Source organism: Microcaecilia unicolor, chromosome 13, assembly GCF_901765095.1.
Source record: "Microcaecilia unicolor chromosome 13, aMicUni1.1, whole genome shotgun sequence".
NCBI classification, from domain to species: Eukaryota; Metazoa; Chordata; class Amphibia; order Gymnophiona; family Siphonopidae; genus Microcaecilia; species Microcaecilia unicolor.
In genome coordinates, this window is record NC_044043.1 from 37,032,718 (window position 1) to 37,052,184 (window position 19,467).

The 19,467-nt window shown below is 41.3% G+C and overlaps 1 protein-coding gene across 5 annotated transcripts in view; it reads right to left on the minus strand.

The window, feature by feature from the left end:
* The window catches only part of GTF2I (general transcription factor IIi), a 263,654-nt gene that overhangs the window by 191,763 nt on the left and 52,424 nt on the right, over nt 1–19,467 (minus strand). For all 5 annotated transcript variants that reach the window (XM_030186158.1, XM_030186159.1, XM_030186155.1 and 2 more), the window contains exons 5-6: nt 14,491–14,674; nt 14,303–14,331 (exon numbers count right to left, since the gene is read on the minus strand). In XM_030186158.1, coding sequence (XP_030042018.1) covers nt 14,303–14,331; nt 14,491–14,674 — 213 coding nt within the window. The remainder of the gene's footprint in view (nt 1–14,302; nt 14,332–14,490; nt 14,675–19,467) is intronic.

Sequence of the window (19,467 nt, forward strand, 5' to 3'; positions counted from 1 at the left end):
GATGCTATTTATAGAACAGTTACTCTTTCTTCTAGGTTTTAGTTCCAACAGAGACCTATAAGTTGGTGCGCAGTAAATTACTAAACTATGTTGACAAACACATGTTCAGTAAAAAAATAAGAGCTATAACTGGAGGTCTTATTATTGATTTATTTGTTGCATTTGTATCCCACATTTTCCCACCTATTTGCAGGCTCAATGTGGCTTACATTATGCCGTAATGGCGATCGCCAACTCCGGAATGAGAAATATAAAGTGGCATTACATTAAAGATCATAAGTGACAGAGTAAATTGATACTTGAGGCTGATATTGCTGGTTTCATGGCAGGGGCGTAGCCAGACACCCAATTTTGGGTGGGCCTGGGCCCAAGAAGGGTGGGCAGAAGAACCTCACCCCGTCCCACAGCTGATTTGGTCTCTCCTTCTCTCGCCTGCATGCCATATGGTCTCTCAAACATCCCCTCGCTCCCGTATACCTTTTAAATTGCAGATTTTCACCAGCAGCAACTAATACACACTGCTCATGCTGGCCCCACACCCTTCCCTCTGATGCAACTTCCTGTTTCCGCCTAGGCAGAAATACATCAGAGGGAAGGCTGAGGGGCCGGTGCAAGCAGTATGTATGTCACTGCTCACTGCAGGCGAAGATCTGCTACTTACAAGGTATGCAGGAGGGACAGTTGTTGGGAGTTTTCAGCTGGTGGGGCTTGGGGATCCCTGCCAGCCACATCATAGGTATGCTGCTACTGGGTGGGCCTGAACCCAAAGTGGGTGGGCCTGGGCCCACCCAAGCCCACCCTTGGCTACGCCACTGTTTCATGGGGTCCTGTGTGCATAAGACTCAACAGTGTTGAATTAACTTTACCCTACGTTTTCCTGCCTTCCATTCCTCCTGGGATGGTAGGAAATGCAGTGAGGTGGTTTTAATACATACAGATGGAGAGAATTGTTCTTCATCTATGCCCTGGGTGCTGAGAAGAAGGAGATGTAGAAACATTTGTAAAAAATTAAAGGAAGACTACAGCAGTCTATATTGTTAATGTATTAAGTTGATCAAAATACTGCAGTTATGCTGTATGAATTGTTGGCATTTGTTTGCATAAATTGTGATAGCAGAATATAGCCTAATAATAATGGAAGACAGGATAACTCCAGATGCTTTAATTATACATTTTATGGAAACTTTACAAATGTTGGATCTCACACAAATGATAAAGCAAGTCAAATTTTAAATATTGTTCACTAGTACAGGAAGGTGGGCTATGCTATTACATACGTATTCTATAAATCAGTTCTCATCCCAGTCCTCAGGACACACCCAGCAAATCAGGTTTTCAAGATGGAGATAGTGTATGCAAATTTATCTCATGCATATTCATTGTGGATATCCTGAAAACCTGACTAGATTCTATTGATGGGATTTCTATTCGCTCAAAGCCATGGACTGATTTTTTTTATAATTTGTTTTTATTTTTTTGCAGTTGGGGAAGGACTGATGTACTGGATCATTTAGTTACCACTGTTCACTCTAAAAGGGAGTTGTCTACTGGAGTATCAGATGGGAAGAACTATAGATTTAGCTGTGTTAAAAAAAATGAGCTGAAGCTTGATTATTATACTATAGCCCCTAAGAAGGAAGCAGAAGTACCACCAAGGAAATCTTCCTGACAGGAAGAACTAGAACCTTAGGAGCTAAAAATACAATGTAGGAATCAGAACATAAATGGCAAAAATGATGGATTAGAGGATAGGATTGAAAATAAAACGGGTGGCAACTACATATTGTACTTCAATTAACAACAGTCAAATATTGGGGTTTGTTTATGAAAAATGTAATATACCACTCACCCAGACAATGGCTTCTCCTAGTGATTTAAACAATACAGTCACATCTTAAAGTCCTTGGACAAAGTATCAGATAGGCCGAAGGAGTTAATATGTTAAATCCATTAGTATATTTGTTAGCATAATTGGTTGCTTTGTGTAATAATTTAGCAAGGTATATCCAAAAGACAATATCCTGATTTTTCCACAGATTTTGTAATCCAGTAGCAAGCTGTCCTATGACAAGTGATGTGTCCACAGGAAATATTTATAGGGTCTAAAAAGTTTCAGAGTGCATGATACTTGGATTCATTTTTCTTGTTTGGATAGTCAGTCCTTATGAAACCACTGAATGGATTGAAGACTTGGTAGTAGTGTAGATTCATGCCCTACTTTATCTGTTTAAGTTTACAAAGGTCTTTCTAGTTGACTATTAATTTCTATTGTAAACGTCTCTTTAACTGAACATGTATTTCCTGAGACTCTGAAAAGAACTGTAATTTGATCTACTAATATACTAATTATTGACCAAATCTCAAACTTGCCCTTTCTTAGTAAACTAGAAGAAAAGGGGATGGGCAAGGTTGTTTGTGGATTACAGCACTGACAAGAGACCTTTTAGATTCATTCCAATCTGGTTTTAGAAATGTAGCAGAGAAACAGTAGCTGTCTCATTATTTTCTTATAAATTAAGATAAAAGAGGTCACGTGATGCATTGAGAGGAACAGACGTGCATTGGTTCCTCTCCGAGGCAACCCCAAACCTAAGCGCCCGAAAACACCTAGAAATAAAAAACGGAACGCCCAGACCGAGAAGGAACAACGAGTCTAGTGTATGGACCCCTTCGTTATCAGGGGAAACGCAGAGATGCCTGGAAAAGGGGGGGAAAAAGAAAATGACAAACCGCAAGGCGAATCCAAGATGGCGCGTAGCCCAGGACTGGGACAATCATTGCAACCGCCATTCACCGCCTTGCAGCTTCAGCAAATCACGGAGGCGGTAAAAGGGGCTATGGAACCCCAATTAAAACAATTATCGGACCAAATTGCGGGGCTCGAGGAGCGATTGACGGACAAAGTTCGTTGCACAGGCGAATTGGAGAAACGGATGTCCGATAGTGAGGATGGAGCGGCGGAGAGACAGAAGACAATGGAGGAGCTGCAAAAACAAGTTCGCCTGCAGGATTACAAAATCGATGACCTGGAAAACAGGTCAAGGAGATCGAATATCCGCATTGTTGGGATCCCAGAAACAATCACTGACTCGGTTCTGCCTACCATCCTGGAACAATGGCTGAAAATGGAGTTCGCCCTCTCAGACAGCGTGGGCCCACTGTGTTTGGAGAGGGCCCACAGGATGGGCCGCAAACAAGAAGGAATGTTGCGGCCACGTGTGGTCATAGCGAAAATTCATAATTTTATTCATAAAGTGGAGATCATGAGAGGAGCCAGGCAGAAACGGGAAACGTTACAGTATGAGGGATCCCCGATAAAGGTCTTTCAGGACTACTCCCCAGCACTTCAGGAAAAGAGAAAGCAGTTTACTCCTTTATGTAAAGAGCTCTTTGAGACTAATAATAGATTCATGCTTATCTATCCTGCACTATTAAAAATACAGCACAAAGGAGCCTGGAAAACATTTGAAACGCCTGAAGCAGCAAAGAAGTTCATGGCAACTATGGAGAGGAACACGAAAGACCAAACCTGAAAACCAGGATGGTTGCAGAACAGTGAGAGGTTCAAGCTTTCAATGGCATGGTGAGACAATGCTATGTCAGGGCTGAGACTACAACTTAGAAAGGACTTTAAACTCTTAGTTATATTGCAGTTATGAAAAATGTTTAAAATGTTTAAGAGCAGTTAAAACTGTTTTCAATAGGGCAAGAACTGAATGGCGCAGCAGAGGAATGGTAGAAGGGAAAGGAGATATTAAATAATATAAACTCGGTTGGAACGGAAGGAACATAAGGGTCAGGTCAAAATTATATATGGAAAGGTCGGGCCGGGGGAAGGGGTTGCCATCATCACACAAGACTTCTTCTTTTCAATTAGGGAAGAGATGGGGATATATGGGAAGTTACAAGGGGAAGCGGAAGAAGGGAGGGAGGGAATGGATGGGAGGGGGGACAAACAGAGGGTAGGGGAGAGGGGTTTAGATGACATAAAGTATGGTACAGGGTTGATGAAGATGAACAAAATATCTGACAACAGTAGGATCAATTATAGGAAAAGGTGGCCACCGCTAAAGGGGCAGGAGGAAAAAAGAGAGACTATCGGGCGGGGCTGGGCGCCTGATGGTCTGGAATACAAAATTACACAGGATAGGAATAGGCCCATAGGAGATCATGGGTAAGGGAACCCGGATTATTACCTGGAATGTGGGGGGAATTACATCGTCAATAAAAAGGGCAAAAATACTAGCATCATTAAAACGGCACAAAGCTGATATCGCGTGCCTCCAGGAAACACGGTTAACCACAGAAGAGCATAAGAAACTACAAAGGAGTTGGGTGGGGGAAGTATACGCAGCAACACAGGAAGGCAGAAAGGGAGGAGTGGCAATCTTGCTTAGAAAAGGGTTACAGGCGAAGTCCGAGCTGATCAGTGCAGACCCCCAAGGTCGGTATGTGCTAATACATTTGTGGTTACAAAATAGGGAAATCTTATTATTAGCGCTATACGCACCAAATACTTATGATGAAAATTTTTTCAAACAAATAATTCAAAAATGTATGCCGCACCAAACCTTAAAATTACTAATAATGGGAGATTTTAATCTGGTGGGAGATCCACAGATGGACTGCTCCTCTCCAAGGGGGGCACACCGTGGGGGTCCCAGATCCAAAGCCCTTTCGGATCTTAAACACCAATTAAATCTTGTGGATGCTTGGAGGGCTCTGCATCCGGGGGAGCATGATTACACGCATCTCTCAAGGGCACACGGCACATACTCAAGAATAGATTATATACTAGTAGATCAGGGACTATTTCCGTGGGTGCTGGAAGCTAGTATAGGCCCGGAAGAAATTTCCGACCACGCGATGGTTTGGATAGATCTGGAAGCACCACCGTATTACCAAGGGGCGAGGGGATGGAGATTTCCGACGTACTTGTATAAGCAGAAGGAGTTTGTTAAATATCTTCATCAGAAATGGGAGGAATTTGAAACCTTTAATCAGCAACATTCTGAAAACCCAATATTATATTGGTCCACAGCAAAAGCAGTGCTTCGGGGAGAGGTAATTGCTTATGTGAGCGCCCGAAATAAGAAAATTGCTAGAGCTATAGTACAGCTAGAGAAGGAGCTAAGCATAGCCAAAAAGCGCTTGGTCAGGGCCCCTACTAGAAGTAATAAGGAGACACATCATGCAGCACAGGTAGCCCTCAACACACTGTTGCATGAGAGGGCTACAAGAACCTTACATTATCAAAATTACAATTTCAAAAATATGGAGACAGGGTAGGCCCACTGCTGGCTCGCATAACAAAAGCATGGGGACCCTCTCGAGTTATTACTACCATAAGGGATCAACAAGGAAAAGCTCAGAATAACTCAGAAAAAATAGCAGAGATATTGAAAACGCATTTTTCTAAGTTATATACGTCCCCAGGCCAGATAGATCAACAACAACTAGAAGAACAGTTGATAGCGTTGGGGCTACCGCAAGTAGGGCAACAGGGGATAACCCAATTGAATGAACCTATATTTGGGAAGGAACTACAAAAGGTTTTAAAAACATTAAAACACTTTAAAGCGCCTGGGCCCGATGGACTCACTGGGGAATTTTATAAACTATTACAGATGCAGTTCACAGGGCCCTTAACAGCATACTATGACCAAGTGGTGGCTCAAGGTGCATTCCCAGATTACGCCAATGAGGCACAAATAATCTTGTTGTTGAAACCCGGGAAATCAGCAGATAAGGCAGATTCATACAGGCCAATATCCCTGCTAAATGTTGAAGTAAAGATATTGGCAAGAATACTAGCAGACAGACTTGCCCGTATATTGCCAGAGTTGATCGGCCAGGAAAAGGTGGGATTTGTTCAAAACAGACAAATAGTTAAAAACATGCGAAAACTGTTACTAGCCATTGCACAGTGCCAACAGCGGGAAACACCAGCTTTGGCGGTTAGCCTCGACGCCGAAAAGGCTTTTGATAAAGTAAACTGGCAATATATGTTTGGGGTGTTGGGTCACATGGGATTTCGAGGCTGGTTCCTGCAGGCGATTCAGACACTATATACAAATCCCAAAGCATTAATAAGTATCAATGGAGTGAAAACAGAAGTGTTCCCAGTGAGCAGAGGTATCAGACAGGGGTGCCCCCTCTCTCCATTACTATTTATACTAACAATAGAGCCTATTATCCAGACTATTCAGAGGGGAAGAGAGGTGGAAGGGATAGATGTGGGTGGAGAACTGGTAAAAGTGTTGGCGTTTGCGGACGACCTTCTGGTGGTAATGCAAAATCCTAGAGACTCCCTACCGAATCTGCTTTCTATCATAGAAGGTTTTGGGGTGCTATCGGGTTTTACCCTTAATGTTCAGAAAACACAGGTACTCAACATAATGGGGGAAGACAATGCATCTTGGAAAAATCAATTCCCCCTAGCATGGGTGGGGGACTCTCTTAAGTATTTAGGAGTCCGGATCCCAAAAGATCTTTCCAGGCTGTATGAAGTCAATGTTATAAAATTAATGACAGCCACAAGTGCAGCATTACGCACCTGGTCTACATACCCATTATCACTATTGGGCCGGATAGCGCTATTTAATATGATCATTATACCCAGATGGCTATATACTTTTCAGGTCTTACCATTATATTTAAAAAGTAAAGATGAAAAACAGTTGAATCGAATCACGCAAACATTTTTGTGGAAGGGCAAGAAACCAAGAGCTCCTTTAACTATATTGCAGATCCCAGCAGAATACGGGGGTCTGGGCTTGATCAGTTTGAGGCATATTACGGTAGCAGGAGGGATGAGACATATAACAGATTGGTACAGAGGTACACAACACTACACAGCAACAACCATGGAGTTACAATTGACTGGGGAGACTCATTTTAGCCATATGTTGCATTCAGGAACCAGTGTTATCCCAGAGGTTCTTGAACTGACAGGGATTATGCCCACCGCGCAAGCGGTGTGGCGTTGGGTGTGCAGGTTGCACCAGTTTAAACACACAGTCACACCATTTCTGGCACTCTGTGGGAACCCCTCCTTTCCACCGGGAAACCTGTACCCTAGATTTGTAGTGTGGAAGACTAAAGGGATTACTTACCTGTATCACGTATTGACTGTAGAAGGGAAGCTTAAAACCTTTCCCGATTTGCAGAAGGAATTCTCCCTGCCGGATACTGATATATTTCATTATTATCAACTGCGGCACTATGTGAACAGTTTGGAATGGGAGAACCTAACGGAGGACGTCCAAGAAGAATTAGCAGATGCCTTTTCACTCCCTGCACAACAGAAGGTGCTGCTATCCTTCCACCACAGGCACATCAGAGATACAGCACCAGAATTACAATATAATGCTATAGCCCAAGCATGGAATATGGACTTGGGACTAACACTACCTGAAGAAATATACAGAACACACATTTTGTCAATGAGAAGGTCAATGTGGGCACAGTCGCACTGGGAGTTACAATATAAATTTGCTCTACGCTGGTATATCCCGCCAAGAAGAGCTTTCCATATGGGAATATCATCAGATGGCGCTTGCCCTAAGTGCGGGGGGGAAGGTGCAACTTTAGAACACATGTTTTGGAACTGCCCACATATTAAACGTTTTTGGACACAAGTTACGCAGCAAGTGAGCAGATGGTGGGCGGCTAGTTGGCAATTGGCCACCAAACTGTTGTTCGGCCAACCGGCTTTGGGAAAACCAACACCAAAAGGTTTGCGAGAATTTGCAGTGCGGACCACTGTCATGGCAAAAAAGGTTATCCTGATAAATTGGTTGTCTGCAACTGAACCAAGTGTCCAGCAATGGCGCACACAAATGATAACATTGTTGCGCCTGGAGAGAGTTGGAGTGGGAGACATCTCATCATCAGAAGGAAAGAGATTTAAAACACGATGGGCACCGTTTTGGATGACCTTGCCCCCGGCGGCAAGAGGCCGCCTGTTGAATATTTGAACTTTTTCTTGATCTCAATATTGATATACAAGTCTGTAGCAACCTTGAACTGTAAAACAATAGGGGAAGGGGGGAGGGGAGGTAGAGGGGAGTGTAGGGTTGAAACACTAACAGGATTACAGAGGATGGGAGAGCAGGGGAGGGGAGAAAAAGGGGGAAATAATTCTATGATGTTCTAGTTGAGTGAGTTCTGTTTATGTATACTTAAGTGATACCAAAATTGAAGATAAAACAGAAATGTTAAGATGTTTGGACAGTTGAACATTAATAAAAATGATTGAACCATAAATTAAGATAAAAAAAAGTTTTGGCAATCTTGTTACAGGCAATACAAGATAAAAATGTGATCAATATATAACAATATATGCTCTCTTAAAGAGAATTACTAAAAGGTAAACAAGTTAACTCACTTTGTCCCTGCCTTAGACCACAATAATGGGAGAGCGGAAAGAGAAAATCAGGGAAATCAAACAAGAAAAGAAAAAAGAAAAAAAAGAGGAAAGGCTTTATGCCCCCCCCCCCCCCCCCCCCACCTATTAATACTTGTGCTGTACTGATGTTATAGCTCAACTATCCTTTTCAGATCTATGAACTCTCTTAGTTGATTCGGTACAAAGAAAACATACTTAATTCCCAAATATTTTACTATACATTTACATGGGTATGCAAGCAAAAATGTTGCCCCCAAAGACCTTGTCTCTTCTCTCATTTCTAGAAATTTCTTTCTTCTTTCTTGTGTTACTTTGGTAACATCAGGAAAAATCCACAATTTTTGACCACAGAACTTTTGGTGAATATTTTAAAGTATAACTTTAAAATTGCATTAAAGTCCTGCTCAAATACGAATGAAATCAAGAGCGTAGATCTATTTACCTCAGTCAATGAATCTTCCAAAATCAATGAAATATCTTTCAATTCCTCAGATTTTTCTTGTTCCAAGACTTCAGGGATCTCCTCTTGATTTTTTTTTTACAGGAAGAAAAAAAAAAATCTTATTTATTGGAGGAATATTTTGAGGAGAAAACTTCAAATTTTCAATAAGATATTTTTTAAATAAATCCAAGGTGAGGATTCCTATCGGTTTTGGAAAGTTCAAGATCCTCGTGTTCAAACGTCTGTTGTAGTTTTCAGTTTGTTCAATTTTTTGATGAATATTAGTATTGTCTTTAATAACCGCTGAGACATTTTCTTTAATTTTTACAATATCCTCTTGAAAGCTCTTTACTTAGTCTTTAAAATCTTGCTTCAGTTTTTCCACCGATTTAGAGAGTTGGTCAACCGTGGAAACCAAATTCCTTGTTTCTTGAGTTGATTTTATGATCAAGGTTTGCATATTTTCAATAGCCTGCCAAAGGGTGTCGAGCGTTACCACCATGGGGGGGAGGGGGGGGGTTAGACAAGCTTTCCCTTCCCGAGATCCCATTAGCTGCCAATTTCTCTTCCGAGAGCCCCCTCCGCTGGTCTCAATATCCGCACCTTCCGCGTCTTGCAGATCAGCTTTCTCCTCTTGCAGTATGGCAGGACATGGTGGGTTTCCAGCTTCCGGAGGAGACAAATAGATCTCATGCTCCAACGACGCTGGGCTCCCTGCCCCAGCATCCAATGGAATCTCAACTCCGGATTCTCCAGGTGGGCGCCGAACTGCAGAACTGTCCAATGTTCGCTGTCTCGGGGAAGATGCTCGAGCTGGAGAGGGTAACGCTCTGATAATCTCCTTTCTCTTAGTATGTGGCATATCGAAGAGGGGGAAAAAAAGATTTGAATACAGCAAACATTCAGTCAGTCTCGCTCCGCTCGGCGTGTCGGCGCCATCTTGCCCCCAAAGTTTTGGCAATCTTAATTGTTCTAGAGTAATCCTACGCTTTTCATATCATACATTACGGGATGTTGCTAGATCAATTAGGGGCTGTATTGATAGTATTTGCCTGGTTTCGTGCAAATTGGACATCCTAGTGCAATGCAAGACTCAGTTTCATCATCATTTTTATTCAGTTCACAGAATGGCGTTTAAGAAAGGTTCTCCAAGCATTAAAGATACATTTCCATGTTTATCCAGATGCTGATCAGTTAAGGTATCATTTGTGAATGTGAATTGATGTGGAACATACTTTGATCCAAAACCATTTAGATTCTACTGCTTGTTGGTCAAAGCATTGGAGGTTTAGACTAAATAGCACTAAATCTGAGGTGTTATTGTTGAGGAGATTAGTAATAATGCTCCTACTTACATTAAAAAATATGGAGGAACTGTTTCCAGTTGTCCTGTGTTTGTGATCCAGATTTAGATTTGAGTATGTCACCCCAGAAAGAGAAAATGAAGGCAGACTTTCTAGCCTGCTCATCTATACCTATTACTAAGCTATACAATCCCTTCCTTTTCTATGCTTTCTTGAATTCAGGATACCAGTCTCATCTCCACCACCTCCACTGGGAGGCTGGCCACATATCTATCATTCTTTCCATAAGAGAAATATTTCCTTAGATTATTCCTGAACCCAAACCTTTTCACCCTCATCCTATGATCCTTCCATTCTATGCTTCCTTTCTTCATTCCATGCTTCCTTTCTCTTGCGCACTTATGATGGAGTTATTTAAATGTTTCTTTCATATTATATCCTTAAGCCTGCCCTATATGACAAAGACCAGACCATTTTAGGGGCTACCCTCTAGCCTGACTCCATTGTGTTTCTATCTTTTCAAAGTCTCTCCAGAAACTTCTACAGGTGTGTTAGCATCTCCTCTATAATGTTGGCCATTCCTCTCTCTCTGCACCCAAGCATCTTTCTTGCTTTTGCTGTCATGTTTTCTACCTGTTTAGCCACCTTAAGGTGGTCAGTAATGATCATCAACAAATCCTGCTCTTCTTCTCAGCATAGACATATTTCACTTCCTAAACTATACCCAGCTACTTTAGATTTTACAAACAAAATGCATTAAATCTTAGCTGCCATGCTCTAGATCATTCAGCCTTTGCAAGGTCCCTCCTCACATTATCCACACCCTTCACTTGTCATGCTATCCACACCTGTGGCAGACTTTAGCATCACCCGCAAGAGAAAAATCTTTCACGACAGCTCTTCAGCAATATCACTTACAAAAATACTAGCAAGAACTGGATCGACAATTGATCCTTGCAGCTCCCCACTAATACCCATATGCCATTTACCAATACGCTTTGATGCCTTTAACTCGAAGTTTCTGACCCCTACAAACGGCACTCTGTTTTGAATCACCTATTCAGAACGGTTATCAAAGGCCTTGTTGAGAAAGTGAAGAGCACCAAATCATGGGCGCTCTCTGATCCAACTCTCTGGTCACCCCAGTCAAAGAAATTGATCAGATTTGTCTGACAAGACCTACCTGTAGTAAAACCATCCTGCTGCATCAGATCTTGTAATCCACTGTATTCCAGAAATTCCACAATTCTCTATTTTAGCAATTTCCATTAATTTACTCGTGAGATCGAACTAATTTGGCTTCTAGTTCCCAGTCTCCATAATGCAAGTGAGAAACATGGAGGCATATTTTCAAAGCACTTAGCCTTAGCCTTCCAAAGTTCCATAGAAACCTAGGGAACTTTGGAAGGCTAAGTGCTTTGAAAATATGCCTCCTAGTGACTGAACTGCATAGCTTTCATGATTGCAATGCACAGTCAAACCTATGAAACAATTCTATAATGTCAGCACCTACAGTTAGGCACCAAATAAGTGGGTATATGCCAAACATCCACCTAAGCACTATTCCTTAAATGCACATGTATCTTACATAGCACACACTTGACAAGTGGGCATACACAATCAGTGGTGTCTAGGCGGAGCGTGGGGAGGACTAAGTTACATGCACATCACCAGAACATAGGCACACACATTTACACCAGTTTGATGGCTAGCATAAGCATCTGCACTCATGTGTGTATGTGCTCAGTTACGTTCGTATTCTATAAAGCAGTAGTTCTCATCCCAGTCCTCAGGACACACCCAGCAAATCAGGTTTTCAAGATGGAGGTAGTGCATGCAAATTTATCTCAAGCATATTCATTGTGGATATCCTGAAAACCTGGCTAGATGTATCCTGAGGACTGGATTGAGAATCCCTACTATAAAGGAAAGTAGGTGACTACTTTCCTTTATAGAACAGGTAGCACATAGGCACACGTTTATAAAATAAATCCCCTAGAGAATGAACTGTGTTGTATTCTGGCAACTAGTAGAAGTGGAAGCATAGCAATACCTGCTGCCAAGCGACAGGGATACCCTGTGCTCTTTCCTTTGAAATGTGTTGACAGTTACATCTAATGGTTTGATACAGTATCACATTTGGTTTTATTTTATTATTTTTTCCAAATCAACATGATGTTTGAGTACTGCTCCATTCAAATTGCCCCTCGCTTCTTCCCTCCAGATCAGACAGACACAGAGACAACAAATGTGTTACACACACACACACACACAGAGGGGGATGGAAAGAATTCCATAAAACATGCTGTGCATGCTTTCCTCACTTTTTACACTGTTTTATTATGCTACAATAATGTTGTGGTGAAACAAGGGTCTTTTATCACGTAAGTGTTCTTTGTTTACTTTGCACTATGTTTTCTCCTTTTAAAACTTTCTTCTTATAGATCTTTGTTTAACTAGCAGGTGTCGGCATTACAGTGCAGCATTAGCTACTGGAACAGTTATTCTCCTGCAGCTCTAAACCAGTGACATCACACCGAGAAAGCTGGCTCAGTTGCAGCTGACAGGGAAACAATATGAGATGTTACAACCGAAAGAAAAACTACAGTGATCTATGCTTATCTCTTACATGAGCTTTAACAGTACAGACCAGAAAGAACGGTTGAGAGACTGTCAGCACTCTTGAACCTAACTGTCAAAGATACAGTTTTAGCACTGCAGACAAATGTACAGTCAGTGCTATTCTGAAAACCTCTTTTCTTTTCCTCTGTCTGTTATATGCAATTTAAGATCTTTTTCATGTTCACTGTTCTGCCTATTTAATAAAAACCTATTTAGTTTGCTAGCAATGTTTCTAATCAGTAACCCGGGTTGTGAATAGCTATATGATCCTGTTTTTTGTTTTTTTTTGAGGGGGGTGGTTCGATATTGAAACCAATTTAACTGATCCAAAACAGCTCTTGGCTGCTTAAATTGCCTGTTTGGGGCAAACCAGTCATTTTAAGTGGCACTTAACCAGTTAACACTTAAAGAAAAACTGGATATATTGAGGACTTTCCAGGGACAAAGTCGGCACTTAGCCAGTTAAGTACCAATATTCAGTACTTAACTGGCCAAGGTCACCATATAAACAGGACCGCATAAAAGTCAGTCCTATCTTCCCAGATGTTACCAAATTGACATAAGCTAGCAGGAAAGACTTTTTAGCACTACGACCTGCTACTTTGTCACTGGGGGCTACCTTTAATTTGAATTACCCATGTAAATGTAATATAAAATATTTGGGTGTAAAATATGTTTTCTTCATACCTGACCATTTGAAACAATTTATAGATCAGAAAAAGCTGTCATGAAACAGGTTGGAGCCAAGCAGTATTGATTTCAGGGTTAAGATTTGATAGTATAAAGTGGATAATCTGTTAAGTCTTTCTTTAAAGTTTACTTTGATTCTCATCTCCCGAGTGTATTTACGGTCTTTGTCCACTATTTGGTGGTCTAATGCAAGATGTATTAATTTTTTTTATTTCTTTACTATGAACATATTCTTGTAAAATGGTTTAATCTGATTTTCCTATTCAAGTGTGAACGCTTGTAAATTGATTAAAAATGATACATAAAGATTTAAAAAAAAAAAAAAAAAGTCAGTCCTATCTTTATGTGGTGCCTCATAGCTGGTTACTTGATGAATATTGCACTTAACTGGCTATGGCGCAGACGGCTCTGGAAACCTGTAAATTCAATGCTGAAGCCCGGATATGGCCCACCATTGAATTTCCAGGCATAATGCTGGCAGCAATCTGCAAAACATTGAGTGCCACCTGCGAAATATCAACCCCTGGGTATATAGTCCATGAGTTCCTTTGTGGGACCTGTGATCCCTCAGTTAGTTGGAGGACTGAAGGACCTCCAGAAATCACTGGAGAATGATTTATGGGCAGAGGCAAGTGAAAATCTAGTTGATGGATGGAAGGCTACAAGACAGGAGTACGTGTGTGGAAGCAGGAAAAATCTGTGCCAGGACTCACAGGGGTAGCACAGAGACATTAAACAGCAGATGCATTAAGTTATATAAATATATTTTATTGTTCTCATGATGTAAACTACTATGAGATCCATTTTTCAGAAATTGAAAATTGATTTCCTCACCTTGCTGTTTCTTCGGATCTAAGAATGGCCTGCATTAAAAGAAAAAATATGTTTGAAAATCTACACCTTTTAAAATACAATAGATAGTAGTTAAATAGAATTTAGTACCAAGTAAAACAGATTCAATTTACATGGTACTAAATTCGACAAACATATTTCACACCAATCCTAGTCTTAAGGAAGGTCACCTTTTAACAATGAACGAAAGCTGCGATTTGCTATCCAAAATCCTTTTCAATGTTTCAGCTTTGTAAATAGACGGGTGTCCAAATGCAACATCATCAGGAAGACCCTGCACTACCACAGCTGACTTGTCTCGCATCATCTTTTCATATGGCACGGGCACTGGCGTGGATTTCCCTAATGCTTTACCTGAAAGTAAATATTTGTTGAACACCAAACATTAAAAACAGCATCTACCAAATCTTGCTTGCATTTTTCTCTATGTTAATATATAGAAGAAATGCAGTTTTGTATCTTAAAAATACAGTTTTCATTTATTAAATTATAATGATGCACAAGATATCATGCTTTCTGAATAAAAGCATAGTTTTAATATGTAAATGGCAGATTATTTGTTGCTTTCATTCCTCTGAACATAGGAAAAATAGTTTATAACAAAGGTGAATGATGTCAAAAACAAAACACTCTGATGAGAAATGAACTGTTACTAGAATGAAAACACTGTACAACAGCAAATTCTATATATGCAAAGTGTTGAAATAGCCCCAAAACGTCCTTCGGTGGTGATACGAAGATTGGATGCTCTACATTTGATGTCTAAATTGACAGCCATGCGAACTGGTCATTTGATCACCTATCATAAGGTGTGGGACAGTTAGGTGAAGTGGTCTTCCGATCTGGACTCCTCCCTTCTTCTTGCGTGTGGAATGTAGGGAGAATGGGGAGAGGTCTTTTTTCAAGGGTGGGGGGATTGTTCTTGATAATCCTAGCACTTAACAGATTGTCTATTTACCTTTTATGTTGCTCTGTTTCTATTGTTGAACAGTCTAAAGTGGACAAGGATTTGCTATGTCATGTTATATTTTCTCAACAAAAGCTCTTATAAAAAAAAAAATAATAGCCAAAAAACAGCAGATCCGTGCAGAACTATACTTACGTACCCAGTTATAGAATAGTGCCTAAGTGTTTCCGTGCAGATTTAAAAAGGAGGGACCATGGGCTAGTCAGGGTGTTCCCTTAAAATGTACGCAGTGTTATAGAAGTTGGGGGATCCACGCCCCAACTTGCATACTGGGATTTACACCTGGTTTCAGTTGGTGTAAATGCCCGTGTGGAAAAGTCAGGCGCAGATTCCGGCGCTACATGCCATTCTATAAAGGGTGTCCATCCTGGAGTGCCCTTTATAGAATACCATTCAGCACCAGGTGTTGGTTTTTTTTGCATTGATTTTTGAGCATTTTTGCTTTGTTTGGGCTTTTCAATCTATACACAGACTCCTGAGGCAGGCACTTGAGCAGAAACACGGTGCCATGTCAACACAATTGTATACCATCGATTTTATGAAATAAACTGTATGCAACTACAAATGTCTTCCTGGTGTGATTGGAAGTGTCCTGTTGACCACATTACTCTTTTGTTTGACTTGTTGTATGCGTAGTGGTCTTCATTCCTCCACTTCAGTGGTTGATACTTATCGATTTTTGAGCACCACTTACTGAATTTAGCCCATAATGAAGACCAGAGCTACCTAACCTTGGTTTAGTTCTCTCATACTAGAGTAATTATGTTTTAGAATGGCTCTTTGGCAGTATTACCATTTTAAAAGTGTCTGCAAATGTTTAAATACACTCCAATAAAGCCTTAAGATGAACAACAATCACCAAGTTTCATTGTTAGGTTGGTGTTAAAGACTACAAAAAGAAGCAACGCACATAGTAAATAGCTATAAAACAAATTGAAACATTGATTATATGACTATTTTCTATTGCAAGATACTTTATATCCATAGAAGTGCTAAAATAGTCAAAACATAAAGGAGAAATTAGACCTTACCTACTAATTTTCTTTCCTTTTGTTCCACCAAACCAATCCAGACATGATGGCTTTTCCCTATGACCAAGGGGTTCAAAATAGAGGAGTTGCATGGGAACATAAATTCAACTCATCCCCGCTGGAATCTAACCTGTCCTTGCCCATCCCCATGGGGAATCTAACCCATCCCAGCAGGAACCTACCCCATCCCCACCGCAAGTAATCTCCTCCATCCCAGCTCCTAGCCCACTCAGCCCCTGCCGCACCGCAACACCTTGCTCCCCCTGAACCAAGAAAGAGATCTACATGAAATATTTATTTTTATTATTTTGACTTATGAAAACCACTTGCCCCTGAAACATACTCAAAATAGAATAATCCATTTGTAAAGCGAGATGAAATGAAGATATGATTCCATGTGCCCCAATGACAGGAGAGTTTACTTTTACTTCCAATCTTTATAACACCAGGCTCCCCAAGGCAGATTACAATAAGTTAAGATGAACCCATCAGTACACAGGATATCCTCACTGAAATTTGGCCATTTATTACTGTATTGTATAGAACAGTGTAGAAAAATTAGCACAAAATACAGCCTTTACTAGTGCTGTTTCCCCCAGCTACAATAATTTTTAAGCTGTTTTAGTGATATTCAGTTTTTATTTCATGATATTTATATCTACATATGGGAAGCTTTCAAATAAATTAAAAAGCTGTCAAATAAGTAAAAAATATATATATATTTTGTCCTCCGCCTTTTAAAAAGGCTACCAACTGTAACAGCTTTCGACTTTTTACAGATGGACCACGCATAGGCAGTCCCTTATTTCTAAAAAATCTTTTGCTATTGTTTTGGATGAAGCAGTGTGGCAGCAATCTCTGTCTTCTGATTTCAACCCATTGGGCTAGCTAGCCTTGTATCATCTCCTGTTCTCAGTCTAACTCCCATGCCCCATTCTTCCCTGCACTCACACTCTGCATCCTCCTCCCCTCCAGCCCTGGGTGCCCTCCCCACACATACCTGAAGTCACCCTGGTAGCAGGAAAGATCCCACTCTTTCCTGCCCGCTGTCACTGATCTGTCTCACTGCTTGTTTAAAATGGCTGCCGAGACTACAAGTTGAGGCCTCACAAGACTTCCGCTGAACCAGCACATCTATTCCTGCCACCTGACAATTGTAATATCAACTGAAAAACCTGGGAACCTGGGAACCTCCTAACACTATGAGATCCATCACAATGGTCATGAAGGCTACTTCTGCCAAACTCCACTTCCCTGGATCCAGGGTATGTCTATTCAAGAATCTGCCTGTACATTCTGCACATCTGCAACATGTGCTTCTGAGAGCTCCAATAAGTTGTGCTCCACCCAGCATGCTAATATCTTCACTTCCTGCGACACTCCTTAGTTTTTGGTTCTCCTCTGCTGATACAAGCTACTGCTCTGGTGTTGTCCAACAGTCGGCATACTGCTTTGTCCCATGCATGAGTGGTCAAAAGGTCCCTAGAAACGAGCACGTGATTCTCACCTTCAAAGAACTGATCAGCTAAAAGGCCTCTTCCATTGACCATCAGCCCTGAACCATTTTGTCCTGACAATGACCGTCCCAGCCTTCAAGGCTGGCATCTATCATCACCTACATCCAGTACAGAGTCTCTAGCTTCAGTCCAGATCTGACAACTACAGCCACCAAGACAGACTGGTTCTTGCCTCTCCTCATAAGGGGAGAACCTCTTCCCAACGTTGGCTCTTAAGGATCCAGCAAACAGCATGGCCCTCTGCAATGGACATGCATGCAATCTGGCATAAAGAACCAGTTACAAGATGGCCACCATGGAATCTAAAACTGGCAAATAATCCCAGACTGTCAACTTGAATTTATGAAGCAGATTTCTGATCTGTTCTTGTAATCTGAGAAATCTCTCTTTGGTCAAAATTACCTTTCCTTGCAGTATTGAACAGGGCTTCAAAATACTTTATTGTCTATGCAAAAACCAGTTTGCTCTTTGTCAAGTTGATCACCCAGCCCTGCTCCTCCAGAAACTGTATCACATGAGAAGTGGCCTCCTTGTTTTCCTGGTAAGATTTTGCCCTTATTAACAGTAATACAAACACAGAGGCACTGACATACCTGCTCATCTCAAAGCCGCCGCCATGACCACCATTACCTTTGAAAAAGTCCTTGGGAAAGTGGCTAGACTGAACAGCAGCACACAAAATTGAAAAAGACTCCTCATGATAACATAGGAATCACTGATGTTCCACATGAATGGGAATATGCAAGAATGTCTCTATCAAATTCAGTGACGTAAGGAACTCTCTTTACTAGACTGCTACTATCACAGACCATAACATCCCCATGCAAAACCTTGATATTCTCAAATTCCTGTTCCCTTGTTTGAGATCCAAGATGGACTGGAAGGTCCCTTACTTTTTGGGCACAATGAAGGAGATTAATTGCCTGTGCTTCCAAAGGAATCAGGACTATAGCCTTAAGGTAGTTCAGTCTTTCAAGAATTGCTTTGACTGCTACCATCTTTATTGGCAATCGACAAGGAGACTCCAAGAAACCATCAAGGACAGAATGAATATACTGGGGAACATAACTATCCCAAATAACTTTGAGGACCAACTGATCTGAGGTAATTCAGGCCCATCTCTGGGATGTCTTATGTGGCCCTCTACTGGAGGAACCAGAGTGTGGACACCCAAAAATTCACTGTGTGGATCGGACACCTCCAGTACTCCCAGATGAGGCTCCTGTTCTCCACTAAGAGTACCTTGAAAGAGCTGACCCTAGGGCAAAACTCTCCCATACTGAGAGCTAAGCCTACCAAGCCTGGCTTCTTGGAAGCAGCCCCAAGCCAACTGAAATGCATACCAACCAAGAACAGTCCTCCAGGAGTTGTGATGTCTTAGAATCTGCCAAATGCTTCACCAATTTCTCCAGATCCTTACCAAAAAACGCTTCCTTACAAAAATAGCTTACTATGTGTGCCCTTAGAACCCACATACACCCTTCAGCTCCTAAGCCACAAGGAACAGCATGTTGCCATCAAAAGGGTCATGCTTTTGGCCAAAATCCAAATAAGGTCAGAGTGCCAGCCAGAAGGCCGTACCCATCAAGATGAGCTGCATTTGGCAGACCTTCCAAACTATCCCCTAATGCC